The 26790-nt window shown below is 36.6% G+C and overlaps 2 protein-coding genes across 3 annotated transcripts in view; both read right to left on the minus strand.

The window, feature by feature from the left end:
- LOC141343182 (integrin alpha-8-like) overlaps positions 1 to 6186 on the minus strand; it is a 39251-nt gene extending 33065 nt beyond the window's left edge. The window contains exons 1-2 of the mRNA XM_073847783.1: positions 5860 to 6186; positions 5400 to 5533 (exon numbers count right to left, since the gene is read on the minus strand). Of these exons, the coding sequence (XP_073703884.1) occupies positions 5400 to 5533; positions 5860 to 6035 (310 nt within the window). The 5' untranslated portion in view covers positions 6036 to 6186. The remainder of the gene's footprint in view (positions 1 to 5399; positions 5534 to 5859) is intronic.
- An 11236-nt stretch (positions 6187 to 17422) lies between these two features.
- Positions 17423 to 26790, minus strand: part of mindy3 (MINDY lysine 48 deubiquitinase 3) — a 64250-nt gene continuing 54882 nt past the window's right edge. For both annotated transcript variants that reach the window (XM_073847210.1, XM_073847209.1), the window contains one exon: positions 17423 to 18398. In XM_073847210.1, coding sequence (XP_073703311.1) covers positions 18249 to 18398 — 150 coding nt within the window. In that variant the 3' untranslated portion in view covers positions 17423 to 18248. The remainder of the gene's footprint in view (positions 18399 to 26790) is intronic.

Here is a 26790-nt window from a genome sequence, read left to right on the forward strand (position 1 = left end):
CATGAAACAAACCCTCCCGCTAATGTAAAGGCAAAGATGATCAGAGTAATAGTAACGAACTCGCGAGCGCCTAATGTATTCATTCTTGTATCGGAGTCGTACATTAGGCACGCATAAGTCCTCTGTTGATTCACAAACTATTCATGCTTTCGGTGCTCTGATCCATAGTATTTTTGCGTGAAATTTCAAAATATTTGCATAGTTTTCAAAATGAATGTCCTGTGAGTTTTTTTATAATGAATGCTTACCCATAGAGGTGGATCTTGTAAGGGTCAGTGGTGTTTAAGCACATATGAGCACCAGCATAAACAGATTTACAATGTATTTACTGTATTTTTCATTTATATGTTTATTTTATAATAAATACAAACAGTAGATATTCAGTCACTTAAGAAAGAGTACTCTGAAGTTGTGAAGAATGTCTGAATTAAATAATTTAGGTGCTTTAAATCTGTATGTGTGTATTCATGTTAAAAAGTTAGAGCAGAGGATTTTCTTTTAAATTCAAAAGTATAGCTTTAATTTAAAGTTTGTTAGATTTTTTTTTTATAACATGCAGGAGAAAAATAAAAAGGCAAAACAAATGTTTAGGTTAATAAAAAAAGTTTCAAAAATAAACACTTTAGAGGAAATGTCAGGCATAGGGGGGCCTTGCAAAATTGACCCGAGAAGAAGGGGGCCCTGATATAAAAAAGGTTGAGAACCCCTGTAATAAAATAATATGTTGCAAGCTAGCACTGAAAATAAACATGTTTAATATATTAATGTTTGACTTTTGTGTTTGTTTGTTTTTTTTTTTTTTTTACTAAATCAGAATCGAAACTGGGAATCGAAAAGAATCGGAATCGATAAGTGGAATCGGAATCGGAATCGAAATCGATAAAATTCAAACGATACCCACCCCTACGAGTGTGTGCACACAGCTACGTGATTCTGTGGATCTGTGTCTACAGGGGTTCTGCGTGATCCAGAAAAGATCTCGCTACAGCTGGACCTGCTTAGAGCTCCATAAGGTACAGTCTACACCTCATAAAAACACATCAGCTCTAATCCTGCTCTGCTTACTTCTTTCCATCTCTCAGGTCTTTACTACAGGCCTTTTTCTTCTTGCTATTTGTAAGTATTTTAAGATTTTTCCATCTATACGTTTTTTAGGATCTCTCTCTAACTTTCTTAAAGGAATAGCATCCATAAATGAAAATTTTGTCAATATTTCTCACCCTTGTGTTCAAAACCCGTAAAAACCTTTGTTCATCTTCGGAACACAAATTAGACTATTTTGATGAAATCCAAGAGCTTTCTGACCCTGCATAGACAGCAAAACAGCTACCATATTCAAATTTGTGTCAGTCTTCGCCGTGCGCTCACGACAGTACAGCGACACATGCTATGTAAAGGAATAAAGTTGTTATTTTAGTTTTTTTGTGCGCAGAAAGTATTCTTGTAGCTTCATAAAATTAAGGTTAAACCACTGATGTCACATGGTCTATTTTAACGATGTTCTTACTACCTTTCTGGGCCTTAGGACTTGTCTTAGAACTATGCAGAGTCAGAAAGCTCTCGCATTTCATCAAAAATATATTAATTTGCATTATGAAGATGAATGAAGGAACAACATGAGAGTAATTATTGACAGAATTTTTCATTTTGGGTGAACTATCCCTTTTTAAAGACTCATTAGTGCTGTTTTTACTAAGGCATTACTATTAATACTTTAAAGATGAGTGACAAATTTCAAACTCTAATGGTACGATCATATTTACTGTCATTCAGCGTATTTTCTCATAAATATTAAGTCATTTCAATGGGAGCCTGTGCAATTGACAATTTGGTCACACAAAATTCACTGGTTCGACCTAGAGAAAGCTACACTACTGACCTTTTTTGCCTCAACTTTGCCACAAATATATATGACAGAGCTTGTCCCTTGCTGTTTGTGCCATAAATATGAATAACTTAAACTATGCAGCTTATTGAAAAGAGTCTTTATATTTGATTTATATTTACCTGGCAATATATATTCTATAGACTTGCTTTGAGAGTTGGTTGTACATTCTTTTGGGACTTTTGGAGAGCCAAACTGCACCTTAGCAACCAGCCAAGATCCCATAACAACAATCTAGAAAGCATCCACCATATCTGTAGCAAAGCATGCCCATGCAAAACATGTCACAACAATGTAACCACATAGCAAGCATACCCTGGGAACCTCTTTGAAAACCCTAGAAACTGCATAGCAACACCCTAGCAATCACTTTAGCATCACAGTGGTGACTTTTTTACACACTACAAAAAAGCGAAACATATGAAACATATGCCAAAACATATTTTCTTTTTATTTATATAAGTTTAGCTACAATTCAAGTGTGTTTACGTTATGTTTTGCAAGCCTATAGTAGTACAAAGTTGACACTAACACTAAATTACACTAAACAGATACAAACATGCACAAACATACTCATGTAGTACTATTTTCCTTTTATAAACACGATGAGCCTGTTCAAACCTAAAAAATCTATGTATAAAATAAACTAAGTATAAAACAGGCCAAAAATTCAGGACATCCTGCTTAAATGAACACATGTTCTGGTGTCACAGACTTGCGCAAAAATGCAAGGCCAGACTCACAATATAAAAACACAGCAGGGCATCATTTGGTGCTTTAAAACATCTGTTTCATTTTTTGGGTTCAAAACACATGCTTGTCATTTCTTTTTTCATTTAATGCATTGATATAGATTTCTTATAAATGATTCCCCCTGATATCTATGAAAGCTTCTATAATATCTTAGTAAACGAAAGTGACCTTTTAAACAGAGTCTTGACTTACACATTCAATCATCTCTTATAATATATATATATATATATATATATATATATATATATATATATATATATATATATATAACCACATATATATAAACCAGATATTTACCTCAGATCTGTGGAATGCATCTGCTGTAAGGCCTCTAGAATATCTAAACATGTAACTGAAGGTGCGTGGTGTGTGAGAGAGAACTGTGTGAAAACTTGCAATGCAAGGTCCATTGGTACGTGACCCTATCTGGTGTATCTAATGAATTTACTTTTCTCAGTCAGGACTGCATTAGTCACACACACACACACACACACAGGCTGTCATCAGAAACGTCAGTCGCACACACACGTGTCATGCCCCCCACAGAGAGCTCTGAGGGCCACAGTGGGAAGAGCGCATGGGATCAAAGGTCAAGTGTGTTAAAAAACAACGTGACTAATGAATCTGGAAACGTGTGTGTTCGGAGTAGATGCTCTTGCTGGGTAGATGCTGGAAACGCATGACACGTCTTCTCAGACACTAACAAAGAACAGACAACGCTTCTGTCCTCCCTCATTAGGGTTTGGTCTCTTTCCTTATTTCCCTGATGTTCACAGCTCTTTTAACTCTCTCTCTGCCTCTCTCACCTCATCACCATCAGGCTCCTTTTAAAACCAACTGTCCTGAACCAGAGCACGTCTGCTTTCATCTCTAAACGACAATCCATTTCAATGTCAATTCCTCATGCACACTTCAGTACAAATGGTGATTCTCACTGGCTCATCTATAAATGGCTGAAGGTGGTAATGTGTAATTCTTCCTCAAATAAATAAAAAATAAATGAAATGATTGTTAAAATAAATAATAATAACAATGACTATTCATTATAAACAATGACTATTATTAATATTAATATAATCTATTATAATCTAATCTATAATTTCAGCATTAGTTATTCCAAAGCCATGCAAACCAATTATTACATTTATTTTTAAAGTTTTTATTTTTAACGTTATAGATTAAACGCTAAAATAAATCAGTACGTTCCGATTGCCGTTTCTTTTAGAAATACTGAAAAATAAATATGTGATCATGGACCACAAAACAAGTCATAAGAGTCAGTTTTTCTGTGATTTATACATCATCTAAAAGCTGAATAAATAAACTTTCCATTGATAGTTTGTTAGGATATAGCAATATTTAAAATCTGGAATCTGAGGATGCAAAAAAATCAAAATATTGATAAAATTGCCTTTAAAGTTGTCTAAATGAAGTTCTTAGCAATGTGTATTACTAATCAAAAATTATGTCGAGATATATTTACAGTATGAAATTTACAAAATACCTTCATGGAACATCTTAATATCCTAATGATTTTTGGAATACAAGAAAAATCGATAATTTTGACCCATAAAATGTATTTTTGGCTATTGCTACAGATATACCCGTGCTACTTAAAACTGGTTTTGTGGTCCAGGGTCACATATCTTTTCATCCATTAACATGAACCGGTTCATAAAAATGATTCGTTCCTGTCGTTAATTCAGAATCGGATCACACTTTTCGCCCTAATTGTTTGATTCAATAAAAAGAACCGGCTCATTTGATTCGCTTGTCTGAGAATCGGACTACGTTGTTCGCTCTGTATGTATAAAGAACCGACTCGTACGAGTCATTCGTTCGAGAATCAGACCGCACTGGCCGCATGGTTCTCTATTTAGGAGCTCATGTAATAGCCTTTTCTGATAAGAGCCTACGATTGAAGCAGGGACAGCACATAAATACTGCGATCAAAGCTCCCTCTAGAGAATGCTATGAATAACACCACAGGACTCTGACGAAACATCAGCGCTCAAATTCCGCTGCATCCAAGTCTGTCTCCAGTCCACGCCGCGTTTCTTGGTCCAAAACCGACCACTGCATTTACCGGCAAGCCATGGCTCCTCAACACAGTCCAATAATTTCATAAACACTCCTGCAATCTCCCTTCCAGATGACAAAATCGACCTAAATGAGATGTTTTGTGACTCAAAAGCAACATTTCCTCTTTTTGGGCACTTCAAGTTCGATTTCACAATACCTACACACATCACCTACACATTTTCCCTCACTACATGAATTAGACAAAACGGACAGCAGAAATATATTGAGAAAAATGCAACGTTAAAGATAAAATGTTCTGTTGCTCTAAATAATAGACGCGCGTAATGGACGTCTAAATTACGGCAGATTACGCACTGAGGTAAAGTTACGCGCCTTTCCCTGGTAATTACTCCGCTCCTGAAATTTTAAACCAAACCATATGCGGTGAAATTAACTCTTTCTTGGATGTGGTTTTTGATCTTTTTATTGGAGGAACAGGAATTTACGAAACCAACTATTAATATATTGCTTGAGATATGTGTGTTAGCAAATGAGATAAACAAACAACAGCGGGTGTTTCTAAAATACTTGCGCATTGTTTTAAATTTAAGAATACAGTGGTTTAATAAAATGTATAAAATGGCACTTAAGAAGCCTCTTTATAACTGAAAGGACCCATTAGAAACTGTTCTGAACGTTTTGCATTAGTTGACCGGTTATAAATCATGAGGGTACCTACTTGCTTTATCAAAGGGGATCTGGCGGCAGGAGTCTGGATCTGATGCCGGCCAGGGGCAGTAGTATACCGCTCCTCCCTCCACAATTCCTGGCTGAGAGGTGTTCGCTTTAGGAGCCCCAACCAGCACCGACATGCTGAAGAGAGAAAGGCATAAATCTACACAAAACAGCATCCTACTGAATCAAAGTAATACACTTATAAGTGACTAAATGAATCCCAGCAAAGTTTTCCAATGAATGTTACATGTACTTCAATATCAACCTCAGGCATCAGAGTTCACTGGTCCATATTGGTGGTGCTGAAAATGTTTTTTCATAAGAAGCTGCGTCAAAAGTGTGGAACATTGGCATAACCAAACTAAGTTTGTTTCTGAGGTAGTGGTTATTAGGACATATAACTTACTGGAAGATGCCTCTCAATTTTATAAAAACAACAACAAAGTTTTTAAAATCTCACTTACGTGTTTCTCTCCTGTGTTGGGTGGTAAAAGTCCAGAGAATATCCAAAATAACTTCCCTCTGGTCCATTGTAAACCGTTGGCTTTTCCAAATCCAGGTTGAAAGCAGCAGCTTCACATAAAATTGAAAATATGAGCAAAACCCCACGAAAACACACGCGGAAAAAACAAGGGTGCATGTCGTCAGCCCGGTGTCTCCAAATGTAATCCAAAAGTTTTGATTAAAGATGTGCAGACAGAATGTAAGGTATGTCCGTGTTCAGCTGTCATAAATTGAGTGCGCGCTCCATGAGTCTGCTGCTGCCTTTAGTTTTTGCAAGCTGCGCGCCTTTCTCTGCTAGAGCTCTCTGCGTACTAAACATTATAATGAGCTGCGCACGAGACCGGACTCCCGCACCACATCACACAGCATCCGGCCAACTCCTTTTATGGAAACACACAATATGCATACCAAATTAGACAATTAAGAAAGGAAAAGACCTGTGTTATAATATTGCTATACTGTATTATTAATAGTGATAGCTATTATTCATTTTAAATATTATATCGTTACGTACTATAAATGTTTTAACGTTGTTCTGCTAATTTATGCTGTCCAAACCAGGGGGAAAAATGTGTGAAAGCTGATAAATCATATAGAGAATGACTTAGTAAGCAGGAAAGGGTGCAATATTTTGACAAACTAAAGTTAATGGGTGGTAAAGATAGGTACGAGCAGTATTAATTAAGATATTAGCCTAATATTTCACCTACCTTACCGGAAATTATACGAACAAACACAAATGTTGTCAAGATTCTTGCCCTGGAAATCCTGTTCAGTTTGGCCAACCACAAAAGCCTTTTGTTCCTCAGACAGATTTGACTTTTGGCAGTCTATAGCACTCCAAATGTTTTTCCCGGTCCGACCGATTAGTACAGCCCAAAACAAGACCATACTTGACCATTTTCAGCAGACAATATTGCAGTGCAGTGCAGTGAAAACACTCTATATACACAGACACACACATATCAGGGACGTTTCCTCTGAGGAGGCAAGGGAGGCAGTGTCTCCTCAAAATATTGGATGAAAAAAAAAAAATCATAGTACAAAAATAGAACAACGCCAATGTAACAAAATATAACATTGGAAAAGTGTATAAATCAATCTTTTTCTAAATAAATATTGTCCAACAGCGACCCCAGCAGGTAAAGTTACAGCAGGAGTCTGCGTTTCTCTCTCCTCCCCTGAACCCATTGAGTTTTAATAGTCCCTCAAATCCATTCAGTAAGTTTTTGGGGGTAATTAAGAATGAATGCAGGAAAGTCATGTGAAAAAGGAGGCAATGGGTGTATCCGAAATCGCCCCCTATACCCTTAAATAGGACACTATTTGAGGGGACAGACATTTTTGGTGGTGTCCGAAACATAGTGAACATTCTCAAGTGCACTCATTCAAAGTGCAGCCCAGTTAAACAATTTAATGATCAATTTACAACGAATTTGTACCTGTGTTGTATGCTGTATTATGCCGTGGACGAGCGCGATGTAAAATGAACTGATGGATAATTCAGCTGTGGGCGCCATCTTTTGGCGAGACGCGGGAATTTAATCGGAGCGTGACTCTCACAGTGCATTGTGGGTTATTTGTACACTCGTTTTTGCGGTGCATTGTGGGATTGAAGGAGTGCATTCGAAAACGTCCACTATGGTTTCGAACACCACTTAAAATGGGGGCGATTTCGGATAGTCGTGCGCCGAAAGCATTCCCGCGTCTCGCCAGAAGATGGCGCCCGCAGCGGAATCATCATTTTACAATGCGCTCGGCCACGGCGTAATACAGGTATATATTAATTGTAAATTGATTATTATTGTTAAACTAGGATTTATACATAATTTCCATGACAGAATGCAAGATAAATCCTTTAATCTTACTACTGCTGCCTGTTTGCCAGTTATTGCCAGGTATCTATGACCAATAGGCCAGGCTTTGATGAATGATGAACCGAAAAATAAAAAAATAGTTCAAAGTTTTCTATTAAAAAAAATAGCTGAACATAAGTTCACAAATGAAATATGTTGTTTAAATTGTGACTGCCTTGAGTTATTATGTTTCAAAATTAATGTAAAATGCTTAAAAACACTAACTTGATGAGATTAATAGACTTTTAATAGATTATTGGACCACAAAACCAGTTTTAAGTAGCACAGGTATATCTGTAGCAATAGCCAAAAATACATTTTATGTGTCAAAATTGTCGATTTTTCTTGTATTACAAAATCATTAGGATATTAAGTAAAGATCATGTTCCATGAAGGTATTTTGTAAATTTCATACCGTTAATATATCTCGCTTTGATTTTTGATAAGTAATATACATTGCCAAGAACTTTAAAGGCAATTTTCTCAATATTTAGAATATTGATTATATTGTAATTCTAAAAATATTAAATAGAATTGATTTTTTTTCTTTTTCTGATGAATTAAGTAACCAAGAAAAAAAAAACTTTGAGAAGTCTGCCCTGTCATTTCAGAACACTTCACACAACGAATATTTGCGCATTTATATGATTTGATATACTGTAACTGTAATATCCTATTGAAATGTTGTAATATTACTTTGAGTATAAATAAATACTTTATTATTAGATAATATGTCAAAGTTACATTTATTAATATTAATACCGCCATACATGGGCGTAAATTTCATTTAACAGTAGCCTACAAGGGGACAACCCTCGGATTTACGCCCATGCCGCCATATTACTCAGATCATGTTGCTTCTGTCAACCTTACAGCCGATGCTTTTAATTACACAATTTTAACACCGGCTGCAAATAATGAACGGTAATTATCCTCGTCAGACGTCCAAAGTTAATCTTTGGTATGAAGCGCGCGCGATAAGTATAACGTTTGGAAAATAAACGGTGCGGATGTTTTGAAGAGAACCTACAATCGTAGCTCCTGCTTGACCTGTTTCATTGGAGCTAACCTAAATTTAGGCGCTGCGCTCACATCTGAGCTCAAGACGCAGGCTGTGTGTGCGCTCCATCTGGCTGTCAAGAGTTTTAATCTTGTCTAAATGAAGTCATTCGCTTCACCGCCTATTCTGTGATCACCAAACCGTCTGGGCTCCAAATGTAAACAATCTCACACTTTTACACTTTTTAGAAAACCACTCAAAACATGCTAGGAGCAATATGTGGCTGTTATTATTGCTTAAGGTTAATTCTAATGAAATGGTGGGCTTATGTTATACACACAAGCTTTCCTATACAAAAAAGCACACGAATACATAATTTACAATAAGTTAAAAAGTAGGCGTGGCCATTTGTAAATTTCATGGGTGTGGCTTCCGGTCTCATCCGCATCCAGATTTTTTTTAGCTGTAGCAAAACTGGTTGCTTGATATTGCAAACTGGTATGTCTTACCATCTTACTTAACGTAACAGCTTAATTATGAACACACTGGTTTGTAGTGCAAACAATTTTACAGTTTACTTCACATTGTTATTCTTCTCGTTGAAATAAATGGTGAATTAAAGAAGCATGATCTTCTGAAAAAAAAAAAAGTTCAACTAAATTTCACTGCTTCTCTGTTCACTATAAAGTGTTTCTCAGCAGAGCTAGAAAAACATTTCCTTACATAGCTTACTGCTGTTGAGATAAAAAGTATGTTTTTGGCCCACTCTCAAAGAGAAGCAGGTGAAATATATAAAACCCCTTACAGCAGACAGCACACATGCATCAGCCAGGTCTGAAGTATTCTCTGCTGTCCGTTTTTGGGTCGTGGTAAAGATTGTTGGCGACAGTCTTAGATATAGTGTCGTCTTTGCGACCCAGGGCTAAAAGCATGATGATTCAATTCCATAGACGATAATGGGTTCAGTATTGAATCTCCTGTGATTGTTGTCAACGCTCTGTCTGGTCTAATAAAACACACATTCACAGAGGTGAATGGATACCCCCTTCTCTTCTCTTGGCATATTTGGCTCAGCTGCCTCTGAAGGCTTTTGTAAACAATGAGAAGAGTTCATATCTAACAGACACACAGATTTGAAGAAAAATAATAGATTAGGCATGGTCCATGTATTGTAGTTCCATTCCAGGAGGAATGAGAGAGCTGGAGAACATTCTCTAAATTCCCCTCTAAGGCTCAGGGAGGCAAAGAGCCAGACAGACTTTTATCACATTGACCAGAAACATTAGGATTTTAAAACAAAGCTCACAAGCTTGAAGAGGACATCGGATGCCCATTTTCCACAAGTTGATATGATTCTTTAGGGGTTTTAATGAAATGTCTACAAAATACTTTGGTTAAAACTCCTCAGTGGTCATGTAAAACAACACCTTGTCAAAAACAGCTCTTTTCACGACAAGCCGTTCGGTGGATGATTGCCCCTCTCTTCCATTTTTTGTGTATTTCGTAACTAATCAAATCCACTGCTTCCTCATGTTGAGTAAAAATGAAGACCTCTTATATTCACTTTTACATCCAACTACAAAACACCTGCATTGCTTCCAAGACATTGTTGCTACAGCTGCTCAAGCGTAGAGAAAATGATGGGCCGTGTACAACTGGCTGAGGGCAGAATTATGCTAATACGGGACAGTCCATCAGCGGACATGGGCGGGGCTTGAACAATATGATGTCATACTGCCCAGAAACACAAAATGGCTTGATAGACTGTTTAGCTTTTTTGGGGATTAAAAAGGAGGAGTAAATGGATTATTTTTTATCACTGTAGGGTGGCTAAGACACACTTATATGCAAACCCTTCTGAATTATGTTGCACTGATAAGGAGTTAATCACAAACTAAGACTTAGTTGTGCTATCTTACAATCAATATATAGTAAATGTAAGTTAAAGTGTTTCCTATGTAACCAGTAACCACTTGAAGTGGCGATAAGGTCTTAAAATGTATGGAAAGAGCCTTAAAAAGGCATTAAACTTAACTCCATGATTCCTTTATATACCCTGGAGTAATGGCTCACTACCAGTTAAAAAAGACACTGTAACAGTCCATCACAGGCAATTAGTTGCATTTTTCATTAATTAATTTCTTAAATTTTCCTTTGAATATGTTCTGGCCAGCCACCTAGTGGCGAAATATTTTTTGGCATGATGCCAATCTTACTTGCTGACCCCTGGTCTACAACTCCTAAACCATTTTTTGCAGGCTCTTATGCCATTGGAATCCTTGGCTCATGCCGGACAAAACAGGATTTGTTTGCCTGGCAAAATATTCGGGTATTTTACATTTTATTTTACATTGTCAATAATTATCAAAAGAATTGAACTTTCGACTCCGTCGCAAAGGGACACCAAAATGCTCGAAAGAGGCAGGGCTGCATTTACTTGAAATGACTATAACTTTTGAACTGAATGAAATATCTTTGCCAAACTCACAACACATAAGTAAGAGCTGAATCTGAGGTGACTTGAAAGAAGTCATGGAGCTATAAGAGAGAAAACTAAAACTAAAAAAAGGCCAAAACTATGCAACCTTTTGTCCGACATGAAAACCGGTACGCGCGGTCTTGGTTTAACCCTCTGGGGTCTGAAGGTGTTTTGGGGCCCTGAAGAAGTTTTGGCATGCCCTGACATTTGTGCTTTTTTCAGCATCTTAAAAACATATTAATTGGTAAAATCTGATTACATTGTAGATTACAAGTGGCTATAAGGACATTTGTGTATCTCCAAAAACATAGCCACCATGGGCCGATGAATTTTGAGCACCTATAGACAAGATTAATGGAGGTCGATTGGATTGAAACTCAGTGGGCCTGTTTGACAGTTTGAAACATACTTTATCATTGATTTACAGGCTTGATAAATAATATGTAATGTCTTTTTTTCATATGTGCTTAAATGCCTTAAAGTGCTTGAACCCTGGTAAACACAGCTTGCAGCTATATTCAATTTTGCTCTTGCTTATACAGCATGAATGTTCATTAAAGGTTGTATCAGCGATTTCTAGCCTAAAACATAAAGTGTCAAATTCAGCTGACCTTTCTTCACGATCCGCTCGCTGCCTGCCCCATAAATTGTCTGTGAAAAAACCGCGTCTCTCTGGTCAGCCTAGGGTCCGAGATATGCCAAAAAAACAATCGGCACTACCAACCTTTCCACAGATAAACAAACAGTGTTCCAACCAATCAGTGTCAGGGGTTTGGTGTTGTGGACTTTCGCTCCGCCTCCCTCACGTCCCTGCACCAGTAGGAAAGTCCACAACACCAAAACCCTTACGCTGATTGGTTGGAACACTGTTAGAAATCTGCTAGAAATCGCTGCTAGAAATCGCTGATACAACCTTTAAGTAAAGCTGGATTTTAATGACAGAATTTGCAAGTACTGGCCTAAATGTAGGCTCACAGAAACTATAAAATGCCTTGCAAAAATATTAAGACATTTAATTAGTGCTTTACCTGAACTTGACAGATTCCCTTACACTGTAATTTTGTTCTCTCCGGTATTTTTATTTATAAATACTATTATGTATTAATTTTTTAAAGTTATATGACAACTAAAAAAAGCTTTGCCAATATAAATACAAATAACTGTAAAAATTACAAGAACAATTTTACCGACCAAACAGTAGATAGAACATACAATCATAATGTACAAAACTAATAAGAGAAAAAAATAAGAAGAAAGTTATTTAAAAAAATAAAATAAAAATAAAAAACTTCAAACTTGAAATGCAATGCAGGGAATTCTGGGAATGTCAATTTTACGGTTATTCGCTTTAAATTTGAAGTTATTTTTTCACTTCCGAAAATTGGGTACTACCGTACAGTTACATGCAATGTCCAATACCATTAACCATTTAACAGGTTTTTACTGTAGCATTTTTAGTCTTTTATCATTAAATTCAGTCTTTTTTTTTTTTTACAGTGAAGCTTTAACAGAAGAATGAATGTAAACTCATTTGTAAAAATGATAACATTCAAATTTCTGCTTTTAATCCCTTAATTTCTCCATTCACTTTCTCTATGTTTTATAGTTAATATAATGATCAAAATGTTTGCAGTAATCAACATTATGAAACTTAACTTCTATTGAAACCAAAATACTCCTTTAATTTGGCCTGTGTGAAAATTCTTGCTGTGAAAATGAACGTCTTTCTGAACTTCAGTCTGTTAGTTGACAGCATTTGATTTGCACCTCACACCTTGCTTTGAAATTTGATTAAAAGCTTCATCTTGGTCTCATCTGACTACAAACTCCTTTCTTTCTGGTTTACTATTATGCATTATTGGCAAACTCCAGATGTGCTTAATATGGTTCTTGAGTAACAGCTTCTTTTGTTCCATCCTCTCTTACAGGCCAGTGTTCTGTAGAGCACTTTATTTGACAAACTACTGCAATTTCATTTGTTTTTTAATCTTTGTTCCCCCCTGAGGATCATATTAGCAAATCTTTAAGGACAATTTTTCTACAATCATCTGAATAGTTATATAATTAAACCAGATTCACATACAGTATTGTTTTCAGAATTTATGTATGTTTTACTCTAGCTTCTCTGGTAACATTAACATCATTTGCACAGTCAACATTTAGCATAGTTTTTGAACTGAATAACCATTAGCAAGAGGACAACTGCCTGAGATTTCATTTAAAAAAAAAAGAGAACTTAGAAAGAAAATGGTTGAGGGACCAAATACTTTTGATTCTACAGATGTCACTTTCTAGTTCTATTTCAGTGACTTGTGAAATAAACCATCCCAAAATACTCTCTCCTCCACATTTTCTGTTCATTTATAAAGATTTCTTGAACTTTTGTTCTGCCAAGAACTGATAAACTCTGGCTGTGACAAAAAAACGTTCCTCCGCGTTTTCATATTCCAGACAGACATTAATATTAGCGTCATCTACTGAGAATAGAAGCACCTGTCAAACAGCAGATTGTTTATAAGTCATTATAATATATACACTTGTCCCAGATCGGCTGAAGTGATATAATCATGGCGAGCCATAACAGAATCTTTTACAGTGTGCACTTCGCAATGTTTACAGAGAGAAGACCACAGCGTCCTCAAGATTCAGCTAATTGTGTTTATGATAATGACGCAACAAACGTCTGATAACTCCCAGCTGATCCAGTCCCAAATGTGTTCTTAAAAGTAAAAAAATTACAGGAACTACGCAGACATTAAAGACTTCAATAAGCACGTTGTGCATATAAAAGTCCTGTATCCTGTATTCTGCATCTTGTTTCGAATTTATTTTCTCTGCCATTGAATATTGCTTGTTTGATGTGGTGCCAAGTCGTTTCGCTAGAAGCTTAATGAAAAATTTGGTTCCACTAAATGTCGCTTTTATTTCTTTCTGTAATAATGCAGAATTTGGGCAAGTCACTTGGCCCATGAAAGATGTCTTCCATATGTCACATGCACCCTTAGTGGGAACGTTTTTAATTATCTGTTGGTCTGACCTTTACAGAGGAAACCAGAGCAGTTTGATCTGTGACCCTAAGGATCATATGGGCCACAACGATCACATCCTGAGACATCAAATTTATTTGATGGTAAGGTCTTAAAGCCAACTCTAAATTAAACTTCACTAACTAGTCAAAGCAAATACTTGTTATGACCATGTGACACAGTTTAACTGTAAGTCCAAAAAAATATTTTTATTTATTTATATATATTTTTTTATTTGTCAGTGTTAATATCTCACTCTTGACATCTTAGGACAAACAAGCGAGAACCACTGTAGCCAAGAAACACAAAATTCACTAAGAGAACCACTGATATATAGACCTTTTTCCTGAGTAAACGATGAGCGCCGCCATTACAAATTCTAACGTCAGATTGAATGCTTTTCTGTTCAAATAGCGTCCATCTGTTTTTAATGTAGCTAACGTCCGCTGCTTCGTGTCATCGACACACTCATTAAAGTGAAGCACTGACAAATGACGGTCATTGCGACATTGCCAAGTGATGGCGCTATGGAGACATGTGCTTTTTAAAAACATTTTAATAGGTTTAACATTAGTTTATTAGCTCGGAATATACCCTAGTTTGACTAGAAACAATGCAGACTGGAAATGCAAAGCATTCTTTCAGTTAAGAGTCGGACTTACTTCCGTGTTCAGGAAAAACGTCTATAGGATGACGGTTTTCAGTTACTTAATTCAAGCCAAGACTCCATGAAATGTATGCAACACACTTTGGTTAAAATTCCTCAAACAACACCCTTTTTACCTTGTCAAAAACAGCTCTGTTCACAGAGACCTGTTGCGGTGCAAGACTCTTTAAATGATAATGAGCTACTGCTCACTCCACCCCTTTCTTCCATTTTTTGTGTATTCGGTGGCGCATTACCATCAACAACAGCGTATGACTGGCTGAGGGCAGAAATATGCTAATACGGGACAGTCCGTCATCAATTGTGGGCGGGGCCTGAGCAGTATGACATCATACTGCTCAGAAAACCGAAACGGCTTGATGATTGAGGGTGGAAAAAGGGTGGTTGTGTCCACACACACACACACACACACACACACACACACACACACGCACACACGCACACACGCTGGGTTTACATGTTCTATGGGGACATTCCATAGGCGTAATGGTTTTCATACTGTACAAACCTACCCTACACCTAAACCTAGCCCTCACAGGAGATTGTGCATACTTTTACTTACTCAAAAAAACTCATTGTGCATGATTTATAAGCCTGTTTCCTCATGGGGACCTGAGAAATGAACCCACAAGGTCAAAATCTACTGGTATTCCTATCCTTGTGGGGACATTTGGTCCCCATAACGTGATGAATACCAGGTACACACACACACACACACACACACACACACACACACACACACACACACACACACACACACACACACACACACACACACACACACACACACACACACACACACACACACACACACACAAGTATATGGTCAATTCTACAGAATTGGTCCAATTTTTTTTCTCTCTTTTTCCAAAAAAAATGTTTATGTATACAAATTGCATAATATCCAAGGTAACATTTATAGCAATTGTACAGCTGGTTTTCAAATGGTATTTTCAGACATTTTTGGAATATTTGTCCTCTCCCCAAATTTGTCACTACCAAAACACAGTAATATTTGTTTTAATTACAAGGGTTATATTGATCTATTAAGTTTTTGCTTACATCTACATAATACATATATTGTACTGGTGTTTTGTTAAAAAATTATCAATGGTAAACCAATAACAACAAATTTTTAACATTTCAAGTGTAATTTATTATATTTGTTGTATTTTGAATCCAATTTTTCTTTGTAAAAGGCAAAACGTTGATCATACTGATTTTAAAATTAAGGATTCATTAGTTTAAATATACATTGAAAAAAAAACTAATCATAACATTATAGTTGATAATTCAGTACACTTTTTTTGACAAAACATCCCATGTTTTGATAGTGATTGCACATTTTCGGTTTTGACAGTAATGTTTTGGTAGCGACCACAACACATTACAGAATTTTAACTTGCAAACTAAAACACTAAACAAAAACATACTAAAGTGCTTAAAAATGTGCATAACTGTACTTAAATTTTATTTATTTTCTCAAGATATGAGGATTATGTGTTCCCTTTTGTCACTACCTAAACAATGACATGTTTAGGTAATGAAAATTGTATTGACTAACACCCAAAAAACAATGATATCACTACTGAAACTCTACCAAATGTTCTAAAATTCTGAACATTTGGGTGACTTTCGGTAGTGATACTACCAAATTTGAGATAGTTTTCAACCTAGGTCAAAGATGCTAATCAGCACATGGCTAGCTAGCACAGTTCTGAACAGCTGACCATGTATAAAAACGAAATGTTATGGAACAACTCCAAAAAAAAAAAAAAAAGTGTTTAATTATGGAAAAATTGTGTTCGGTAGTGACAAACTAAAAAAAGTTGCACACAGATTTTTCATACTTTTAAACACATTTATCTAAAATAGATGGGACCTATCTACTCACACCTTGTAGTTATCAGAGAGAGTGACACGTAAATATTTCCAGATCATAAATGTAGGGGTATAGTTAAAATCAGTCTCAGTCAATAGACTTAAAACACACGGTTTGGACCAATTCTGTAGAATGGCCCATTAATAAAAATGTCAAACACACACACACACACACACACACACACACACACACACAAAAAACCACAGATACATAAATTACATTTAATAAATAGTGGTAGAATCCACATACTACCATCAAACATAGCACCTACTTGCCTATTTTTCTTACCTGATCTGTCACATAGTTTTAACCACAGCAAAGTAGCAATTTTCCTGTAGTAGACAGTTACCGTTATGAAGCAGTGAGTTCAAGTCACACATAACATCACTGCCATCCCTTCTGCAGGTGTAGCCGCATGTTCCTAATGCTGTCATTCTGTGTCAGGATCTGCTACTGCTTCCCCTCCTGACAGCATAAGAAAACATGAAAGACATCTGATTGACAAGGTTAGTTTTTCAATGATTACCAAAAATAAAGTGCTAGAATTATTTCAGAGATCTTATATGCAGGGCCATTTTATTTTACACAAGACAAACACACCACAGTCCAGCCGTGAAGAACAAAAGTGTTTATTTTAGTGAACCATCAGAATCAGAATAAATAAAGGGTGAGCATTTGTCAGTGTTATTCTTCTCTCTCATGCAGAGAATCCCTCCTGTCATTCCAGATTCCCTCCTGGAGAGTTGTAACTTCAAAGTTTAAATACTAAAATTGCCCTATTTTCCCACTGTCGTTTGGTGCCCAGCATGGGGTTGTAGTGCATTCTTTTGTAAACCTGTCTAAACAGACTTCCTCTCAGGGCCGAGCGCCGCAGAACATAGCAGCTCCTCAGCTGACCACTGACAAACACAAATACTTTATGTCCAACCAGAGGCTTTGGTCAAATGATCCCTTAAATATTTACACAAACTAACAATGAAACTTCAAATAATAATAAAAAAAACAACAACAAAAACAAAAAAAAAATATATTAACAATTCCATAAATTACTCATAAGATCATCACAGTTGGTGTGCTAATTCAAAGATTCCAGACCAATAAACAAAATCATGTAGAAAGTTAACAAAAATATATGAACACCTGCGAAAGCAAATACATTTGGTATTCACAACAGAAAATAACATAATTTAGGAAAAGAAAAAACATTTTTTGTTCAACTCCCGGGCTTTAAACACAAAATTAGCCCAATAATCAAGCCAGTTGAGATGTTTAAAAAGCAAGGCTTTGTGCAAGTGCCACGCAAAGAGCATCATCTCTCATTTGAACTTCGGGCCCCGTGTTGGCCTGCTAAATGTAGTGCAGAGAGAGTGAGGAGTCCTTTGAGCGTTCCTGAAGTCAGCGGGCTGTGTAGCCAGAGGTTGGCAGGTGAGAGATGAAGGTTAATTGAGGGAGGGCGACCTTTCTGTGGTCCACAGAAGCTCAATGTAGGGCCATTTGGTCTGTAGACAGCGCTTGACCGGGGTGTCGTCCGTACGTACCATGGGGTCCTCGAAACCCATGACCAAAGCAGTGCCCTCAACATAACTCACCTAGAAGAGAGAAACACAAAAGTGTAACCATGCAACATATATGCGAATGTACAGTCACTCAGAATAAAGCCATGGCCCTAATTTCTGGGAATGCCAATGTGTCTCTCTCTGTATGTATCTCATTAGAGACCTGGCCTCTTGCTATGACATCAGACATGAGACAGTCAATGGCTTCCATATGGAGGGCGTCATATTGCCAGGAAGGAATCTGCCCTTGACAAAGTGTCACGATGAACATGTGCATTTCTTTTGCGTCTTTTGTGTTGCTGTTGTACACTACAGGGGCAAATCTGACAATCCACAGGTTTCACAGGTGCCAATGTTGTAGATCCATTGACCCTTTTAAATGAGGAATTAAAGGGTAATTATTTCACCCAAACATTTAAATTAGCCCACTATTTACTTAACCTCCAGGCATCCTAGGTGTATATAACTTCCTTCTTTCACTCGAATCCAATCGGAGTTAAGGCGTGGTCACACTGCACTTTTCGTTCCACTGACTTCCATTCATACGCATGTGAATGCGTTAGACTGGAAACGCAAGCCTGTGTGAAACATTTTCGCATTTCGCTGAAAGTTCAAGCTTGGTGAACTCTAACCAGCAAAATCGTATCACGTGACTCAGTGTGACCAACAGGAGATCGATACGTCACAGCATGACCTCTAGCTGAATGAAAATAACCTTTATATAAATTAAATTTATATTTATAATTTATAACCAGATATAAATTAAATTTTAAATGTATATTAATACAGAAAAACATTGTTTTACATTGTAATAATTAGGGCTGTCAATCGATTACATTTTTTAATCGCGATTAATTGCATGGTTGTCATGAGTTAACTCGTGATTAATCGCACATTTTTATCTGTTCTAAATGTACCTTAAATTAATACTGTTTAACCCTTGTGCGCTCCTCGGTCATTTCTGACCGGAACATTTTACATTTAAATTTTTTAAAAATCACAGCTTCATCGGAATGATATGAAACTTGGTGACTTTTATGGCACTGGGAATGTGAACACAGAAAAAAAATTACGACATCATTCGAAAAGGCTAAGTGGGCGTAAAAAAAATAGTCACACTCATGCTCTTCGGTCAGAAATGACCGACCATAGGAAATGAATGGGAAAAAGACAAAAAAACAGCAATTCAGAGATTAACTGTGTGCACAATCGACAAATCAGACACAAAACTAAAAAAAAGTACACAGCAGTGAAGGGATGATACTATAAAACATCAGGAGTGTGATTTAGACACATCCAGTCACACACAGACGCGCGCACACACACACTTATACACACACACACCAATAAAACTACTGTGTCTGTAATAGAGCAAACGTTTGAGAATATGTGAAATCCATTCAATAATTCAGTCATAATGCAGAAAAAGCTCACAGCAGTGAAGTGGTGACACTCTAAAACATCAAGACTGAAAAATAAACGCACACACACACACACACACACATACAAACACACATCTATAAACTGCTGTCTGTAACAAAGCAAAGTTTTAGGAGTACAGTATGTCAAATTAATTCAATAATTCAGTAACAATGCAGAAAAAAGCTCAGAGAAGTGGGCAAAACTGACACACACTGGAAATTAATTTGAAATCTGCAGTAAACAGTGATGAGAAGCAAGCACTGCCTCTTGGGTTTGTCAGTGCAGTGCCGTTTAGGATTGACTATAATCATAATGCAAAAATTAATTTGAAATCATTATTTATAAGAAGAAAATATCTAAAACTTCACAAAAAGTACTCTTTGAGAATGTCTGAATATATTTTAAAGTCCATTACTTATTATATAAGTAAGCAATTATGTCTGAAACAAAAAGGGAATTCACTAGCATCTCTATTGATGTCTATACAGGCCTCTAGTGGTTACACTGTGAAATTGCTTATTTTTCTTCCTGTGCTCCCACCAGGTGGTGCTAATCTGTCTTCAAAAAATTGATTTGGAAGGCCTATACTCTATTTTTATCTGAAATACTGCATTCATTGAAAAATAATTTTTAAAAATTAGGATTTTTAATTTTTTTTCTATTTTCAGTGGAAAAAATAGATCATAATTATTGCATAAATAATCATTAGTACCATAAAATTCTCTAAAATTACAAAGGAAAAAAGAAAAAATATTATGGAACAAAAATATATTAGATTGGTTTTACTGAAGAAAAAAAAAAAGTTAAATTTCAGGTGTCCGGTCACTTTTGACCGTGAGGAGTATGAGTGTGACTCCCAAATGAGGAGCGCACAAGGGTTAAAGTTTTTAATACTCTAATCAACATTGGCATGGACAAATATGTATGCTTTAAGCAAATATATGTTTATTATTAGTGAAACCATACTCCACATAGAAGATGAAGACTAGACATGTTTCAAAGGTCATAGATGTTTTTCAAATAACTTGTTCATGTCTATTCGACACATGGAAAAAAAAAAAGAACATAGAAATACCAGGTTCCCATTACTTCTCTTTCTTTGCACTGAGCAATTTACTTACACAAGCCTGTTTACATTATTTGCAGGACAGGGCAGCTCACTTCTTCTGAACATGCAAAATGTACATTTATTATTACATTTCTTTGCCTCTCGGTGCCCACATACTGTAATTTGATGCAGCCATGTTCTCAACAAAACTGATTCCATTGTTATATTTTAGTGTTTCTGTTATCAGACAACCAAAGTAATATAAAATAATGACTTCCTGAAAATCCTGAATTATGATCATGATTCAATTGCTGAAAAGAATCATTTACCGGCATCTGAACATAAGGCACTATTCTCTGCATTATTATCGTTGTTTTTAACTTCCTGTTTGAATGCTTTCACGATCCTTGGATTTTTTAGGAGTTTACCTGTTTAAAGTTGTGTGATCGCAAAAACCTGCTTCTTTTGTTTTTTTAAGGTATTGTTTTCGTTCTAACGTACTGATTCGAGAGCCCGGTCTCATGATAATGCGTACTAGTAGCATGATTTTCTGTTCCTATTTGGCGTGCTATTAATAAGCTGAAATTAACTTTGGCGTGCATATGATATGCATGTGTTTGACGTGCATATAATAAGCCGTTTTCACTTGCATACTCGTATGTGGCTTTATGCATCAACTCCACAGCACCAATCCTAACGTAGAACAACTCCGCTTGCATTCATTCAATATGTCAGAAGTGTCGGTACGCACGAAAAAGTGCAAGTACGCAAAAGGATAAAATACAGAAGTGCCTGCGTACCGGCCTACTTCAAGCACTGGAAGCAACATAATATCTGGTTTAACTGAAAGCGCTGCTCCTCTGCCGCTCTCTGAACAGAGCAGACGCAGATATAAAGAGAGGGAAGTGTGTGCGCATTGGGAGACCTCACGCTCGTTCGGCAAAACCGGAGAGCCTCAGAAACTATATGTGACCCTGGACCACAAAACCAGTCATAAGGTTAAATTTGACAAAACTGAGATTTATACATCATATGAAAGCTCAACAAATAAGCTTTCTATTGATGTATGGTTTGTTAGGATCGGACAATATTTGACTGAGATACATCTATTTGAAATCAGAAATCTGAGGATGCAAAAAAATCAAAAAGACTGAGAAAATCACCTTTAAAGTTGTCCAAATTAGGTTCTTAACAATGCATATTACAAATCAAAAATTACATTTTGATATGTTTACAGTAGGAATTTTACAAAAAATCTTCATGGAACATGAACTTTACTTCAATTTTCTCAATGATTTTTGGCATAAAAGAAAAATCAAAAGTTTTGACCCATGCAATGTATTTTTGGCTATTGCTACAAACAAACCCCAGCGACTTAAGACTGGTTTTGTGGTCCAGGGTCACATATTAGGTTTGTCCAATTATGTGTTTATGTATTGTTACTAGGCACTTTTCGCTAGGTTTCTGTAACTATGGGCTAGGTAGTGGGTCAAACAGAAAATGCGCGCTGCATTAATCGTGCACTAATAAAAATAGTGCTGTTAAAATGAATTCGAGTTAACGCGTAATTAACGCTTTAATTTTGACAGCCCTAGTAATAATAATTTCACAATATTACATTTTTCTCTATTTTTGATCAAATGAACAGCCTTGATGAGCACAAAAAAAAAAAAAAAAAAAAAAAAAAAGCACAAATTTTCTGGCTCTCCAAAGCATCATCATGGCAGTGGGTGTTTCTTTTTATCAGTCCAAAACAAGTCCAATAAAGTGCATCCATCCATAATAAAGTGTCTCACACAGCTCTGGGAGGTGAATAAAGGTCTCCTGTAGTGAATCAACACGTTTCTGTAAGAAAAATACCCATATTTAAAACATAATAATCACTTTGATCTAGCTAGCTCTAACAGTCGTACACGGAAGCCGCCATGTGCGGATGACGTCGGATGTTGACGCCATGATAACGCTTAGGGATTGGATAATTCTGAAAGAAGGAAGTCATGCACCTAAGAAGCCTGGAAGGTTAAGTAAATAATAGGCTTACTTTCATTTTTGGGTGAACTATCCCTTTAAGATGTGCTGTCCACAATCGTCAAGCCTTGGAGTCATCTTTTTACACACAGGCAATCACTGTCCTATAGGCATCGCCTCATTCAAGCCAGTCCTGAGCAAAAGCCATAAAGCTCCATGGCGCTCCCTCTGGTGGCAGCCACAAACATCTCTACACCAACATCACCAGCCCATTATGCAGTGAGGCTCAGACATGCTAACAGCGGAAACCGGTCTGTCCCAGCCATTGGGAAGCAGATCACACACTTGCAAGACTCCACTTGTCATTTTTCTTCTAAGTAGCCAAACTAACCTCTGCTCAACTTTGTGTATCAGCAAAAAAGTTGCTTTTGTCATCAACCATGAGTGCTCTTCGGCCTTGCCAGGGTTAAGAGAACCATCCATGAAAACAAACACGTACTCATGCAGACTACAGAGAGATGTTAGATAGATTTAAAGGGACAGTTCACGTTAAAAATTAAAATTCTGTCAATAATTATCAACTCTTATGTCGGTCTTGTAACCTGCAAGACCTTCGTTCATCTTTGGAACACAAATTAAGGTATCCGCGAGCTTTCTGACCCTGCATAGACAGTAATGCAACTACCACATTCAAGACCCAAAAAGTCAAAATAGTCCATGTAGCGCTGGGCGATAAATCAGTAACAATAATTGTCACACTATAAAAATGTACTTGATAAACGATAACAAGAGTTCACTTTAAATGCAATTATCATTAACTAAATGTATGTTACTATGGAAGACCAACAGTTGATACAATTTTATTGATATTACTGATTTTGATAATTAACAAACTGCATCTACTTCTGCATCCTAACTCAAGCTACTATCAAATGTGCATTTCTAAGAGACAAAAAAAGTTATAACATTATTAATATTATGAGGCAACACAAACCTGTTTCTTGACTTGAAACAATATTACTCATTAGAACATGTAGAACTAAGGAATTATTGTTTTCTTTTTTATTTACTTTTTTTTTTTTAAGGAAAAATGACTGGAAAAGTGTAAAGTTTTTAAAAACTTAAAGTGTTTGTCATGTTCTGAATATAAAGAAAAGCTTAATACCACAATTTACCATCTGGTTTGTACAAATTTCACATTGGAGCAAAAATCTGCCTTTAATTACTTTAACTAAACTTTAACTACACAATGCATCAAAGCTTTATAAAATTAAGGTTGAACCACTAATGTTACATTGACTATTTTAATGATGTCTTTACTACCTTTCTGGGCTTTGAACGTGGTAGTACCATTGTTGTCTATGCAGGGTCAGAAAGCTCTTAGATTTAATCAAAAATATCTTAATTTGTTTTCTGAAGATGAACAAAGGTCCAATTTGGAACAACATGAGGGTGAGTAAATTGACAGAATTTTCATTTTTGGGTGAACTATCCGTTAAGAATGAAAAACCAGCCAACAGGTAGGTGAACAATAGGATGTTGAGAGATGATCTCTTGAACGTTGAGATCTTAACTTTCAAGAACTTCAAACCACCTTACTGTGCTACTACAATCACTTCCATATTTCTCATGCTGCCTGTTTTTACCCAAACCCATCAATCTCCATTTATAGCTGTACTTTAGCTCTTGGCAGTAGAAAGCAAAGGAAGGAAGAGCGACATCCTCCAGCTGACTAGACTATGAACCATAACCAGCCATCTCAAGGCACAATAAAGCTTGACATGTTGTTAGAACTAGAAGGCACAGATTTATCATTGCAGCAAGTCAACTCTGGTCGCGTGGATCAGCGCGTCCTCCATGTTAGTCAGAACATGCCTTTCATAAAACTTGTCAACACTCTATGTATGTTTACTTGAAATAATCCAAATATTTTCACTGGTCAGCCAGATTTCATGTTCTAAAGGTTTTTTGGCCTGTTCGGCTGAAGATAACAGTCTGCTGTTGGTTAGCTGGGCTTGGGTTCAGCTCTAATTCTATGCTTTAAAATAAACAAACATTTTTTTTATATTCAGACTAAAACAAATGCATGTGTGCTCATAATCAGTCAGAGAATGACACAAACTCAATAAAGGCAGTGATTGAACAAGTACCAGATTAAGAACTGACTGATCCAATAAGCTGATATAGGCCTATATGACATCACACTATTTACAGAGCGTGAACATCACATGAAAATACATTAGTTTTACTTACTATTTACTTAAATTATTAGAAATAATAATAATAAAAAAAATCACTTTAAAAACAAAATAAAAAATAAACATAATTTTAAAGAATTTTGTACATTTATGATTTAACAGTTTGTTGTCATTGTATTGAACTTTTGTGAATTTATTTTCCAGAAGAACGCAAGTCATATATGTACATATAAGGGTGAGTAAACTATGACAGAATTTTTATTCTGTAGCTGAAATTGAATTATATGAAATATCTAACAAGAAATGAGCCATAGTGTTCAAATCCTGTGAAAACCTCCAAATTTAACCTAGCAGCAGTAATAACTTTAATAAATTAGGCTTTTTGTCAAAGTACTCAGACAATAAAAATGCAAAATCTTTATCAAATCAAGTTGACGGCAGTGCAAAAGTGCTCTAGAATAGCGGTTCCCAATTCCAGTCCTCGCGACCCACCGCTCTGCACATTTTGTGTGTTTCACTCATCGCTTCCGACGTTTGTTCTATTCCAACGTTACTGCCCTTCGAAGTGGACATCACAGGATATTCCGCCAGTATTCATTAGTTCGAAGCGAGCGTATGTGTTCCATTTGAAGGTCATTACAGCGTGCGAGACGTAAATTTAAAATGCATTTATTTACAGATGCACTTATGTCACACTTCTCTAGTAAGTTTCATCTGTGTGTGAAGACGCTACATGCGGTGGCGTAGCGCAAATATATGAATGAATGTTTCGAAGTATAGTAAACAGATTTCCCCCACTTAGGGAGCAGGGAGCAATGAACACTTTGCAGGGACCATGTCAATCGGATCGCAGTTCCTGCACGGACCTCACTTCTGATGAGCTGGTTATCTGAATCAGGTGTGTTAACTAAGAGAGACATGCAAAATGTGCAGAGCGGTGGGGCGCGAGGACTGGAATTGGGAACCGCTGCTCTAGAATGCACAAGTGACATGAAGCAGGAGTGCTGGTGGAAGACTGAATGAGAGCAGATCCCTTCGGATAACTATATGACTTGAGCAGAAAGGCAACCTGGGCTTTGGCTTCCAAGTGCCAGTATGGTCTGCGTTACAGCTAGAGGAGCTCTTTACATTTTGCAAGGTGTTTGGTTCCTGAGAAAGGGCCCCTGTGAATATACGAGTGGCACAGAGGAAACCTCAACAACAAAGGCAGCACACTTTACTGCTGCTGCTAATGCGTTTGCCAGAGTAATGAAGAGTAACCTGTGTGTCCTCAGGGGCCTGATGTGGCAGTTCCTACCCATTATCTCTAAACTTCTGTCAATCTCCCTCTCACACACACACTTCCGTTAAGACGTTTAGAGTCTCACACTCACACACACACACACACACACACACACACACACACACACACACACACACACACACACACACACACACACACACACACACACACACTGTGATCAATGAATGGACAAGGCGGTCAGGGGTGCGTTTTCTAGTGCTTAAGGATGGCATGTGTAAATGTCATTAGAACTCTTTATGGGAATGTGCATGGAATAAGGAGAATGGTCCACAATGGTCAGAGAAAGCACTTAACTACCAGTAGCAATATAGAGAACATGAGATGAACAACATGAATGAATATAAAAAAAGTATATAAGGAGTCTTTGTATCAAATGTTTTTAAATAACTTATTTTAACTAGTAACTTTTTTTTATTTATTTTTTTTTTTTAAACAAAGCATTAATTATGCATTTATAATTGCAGGTTTAATGCATTCATGTTAACA

Source organism: Garra rufa, chromosome 9 (genome assembly GCF_049309525.1).
Source record: "Garra rufa chromosome 9, GarRuf1.0, whole genome shotgun sequence".
In the NCBI taxonomy this organism is placed as follows: Eukaryota; Metazoa; Chordata; class Actinopteri; order Cypriniformes; family Cyprinidae; genus Garra; species Garra rufa.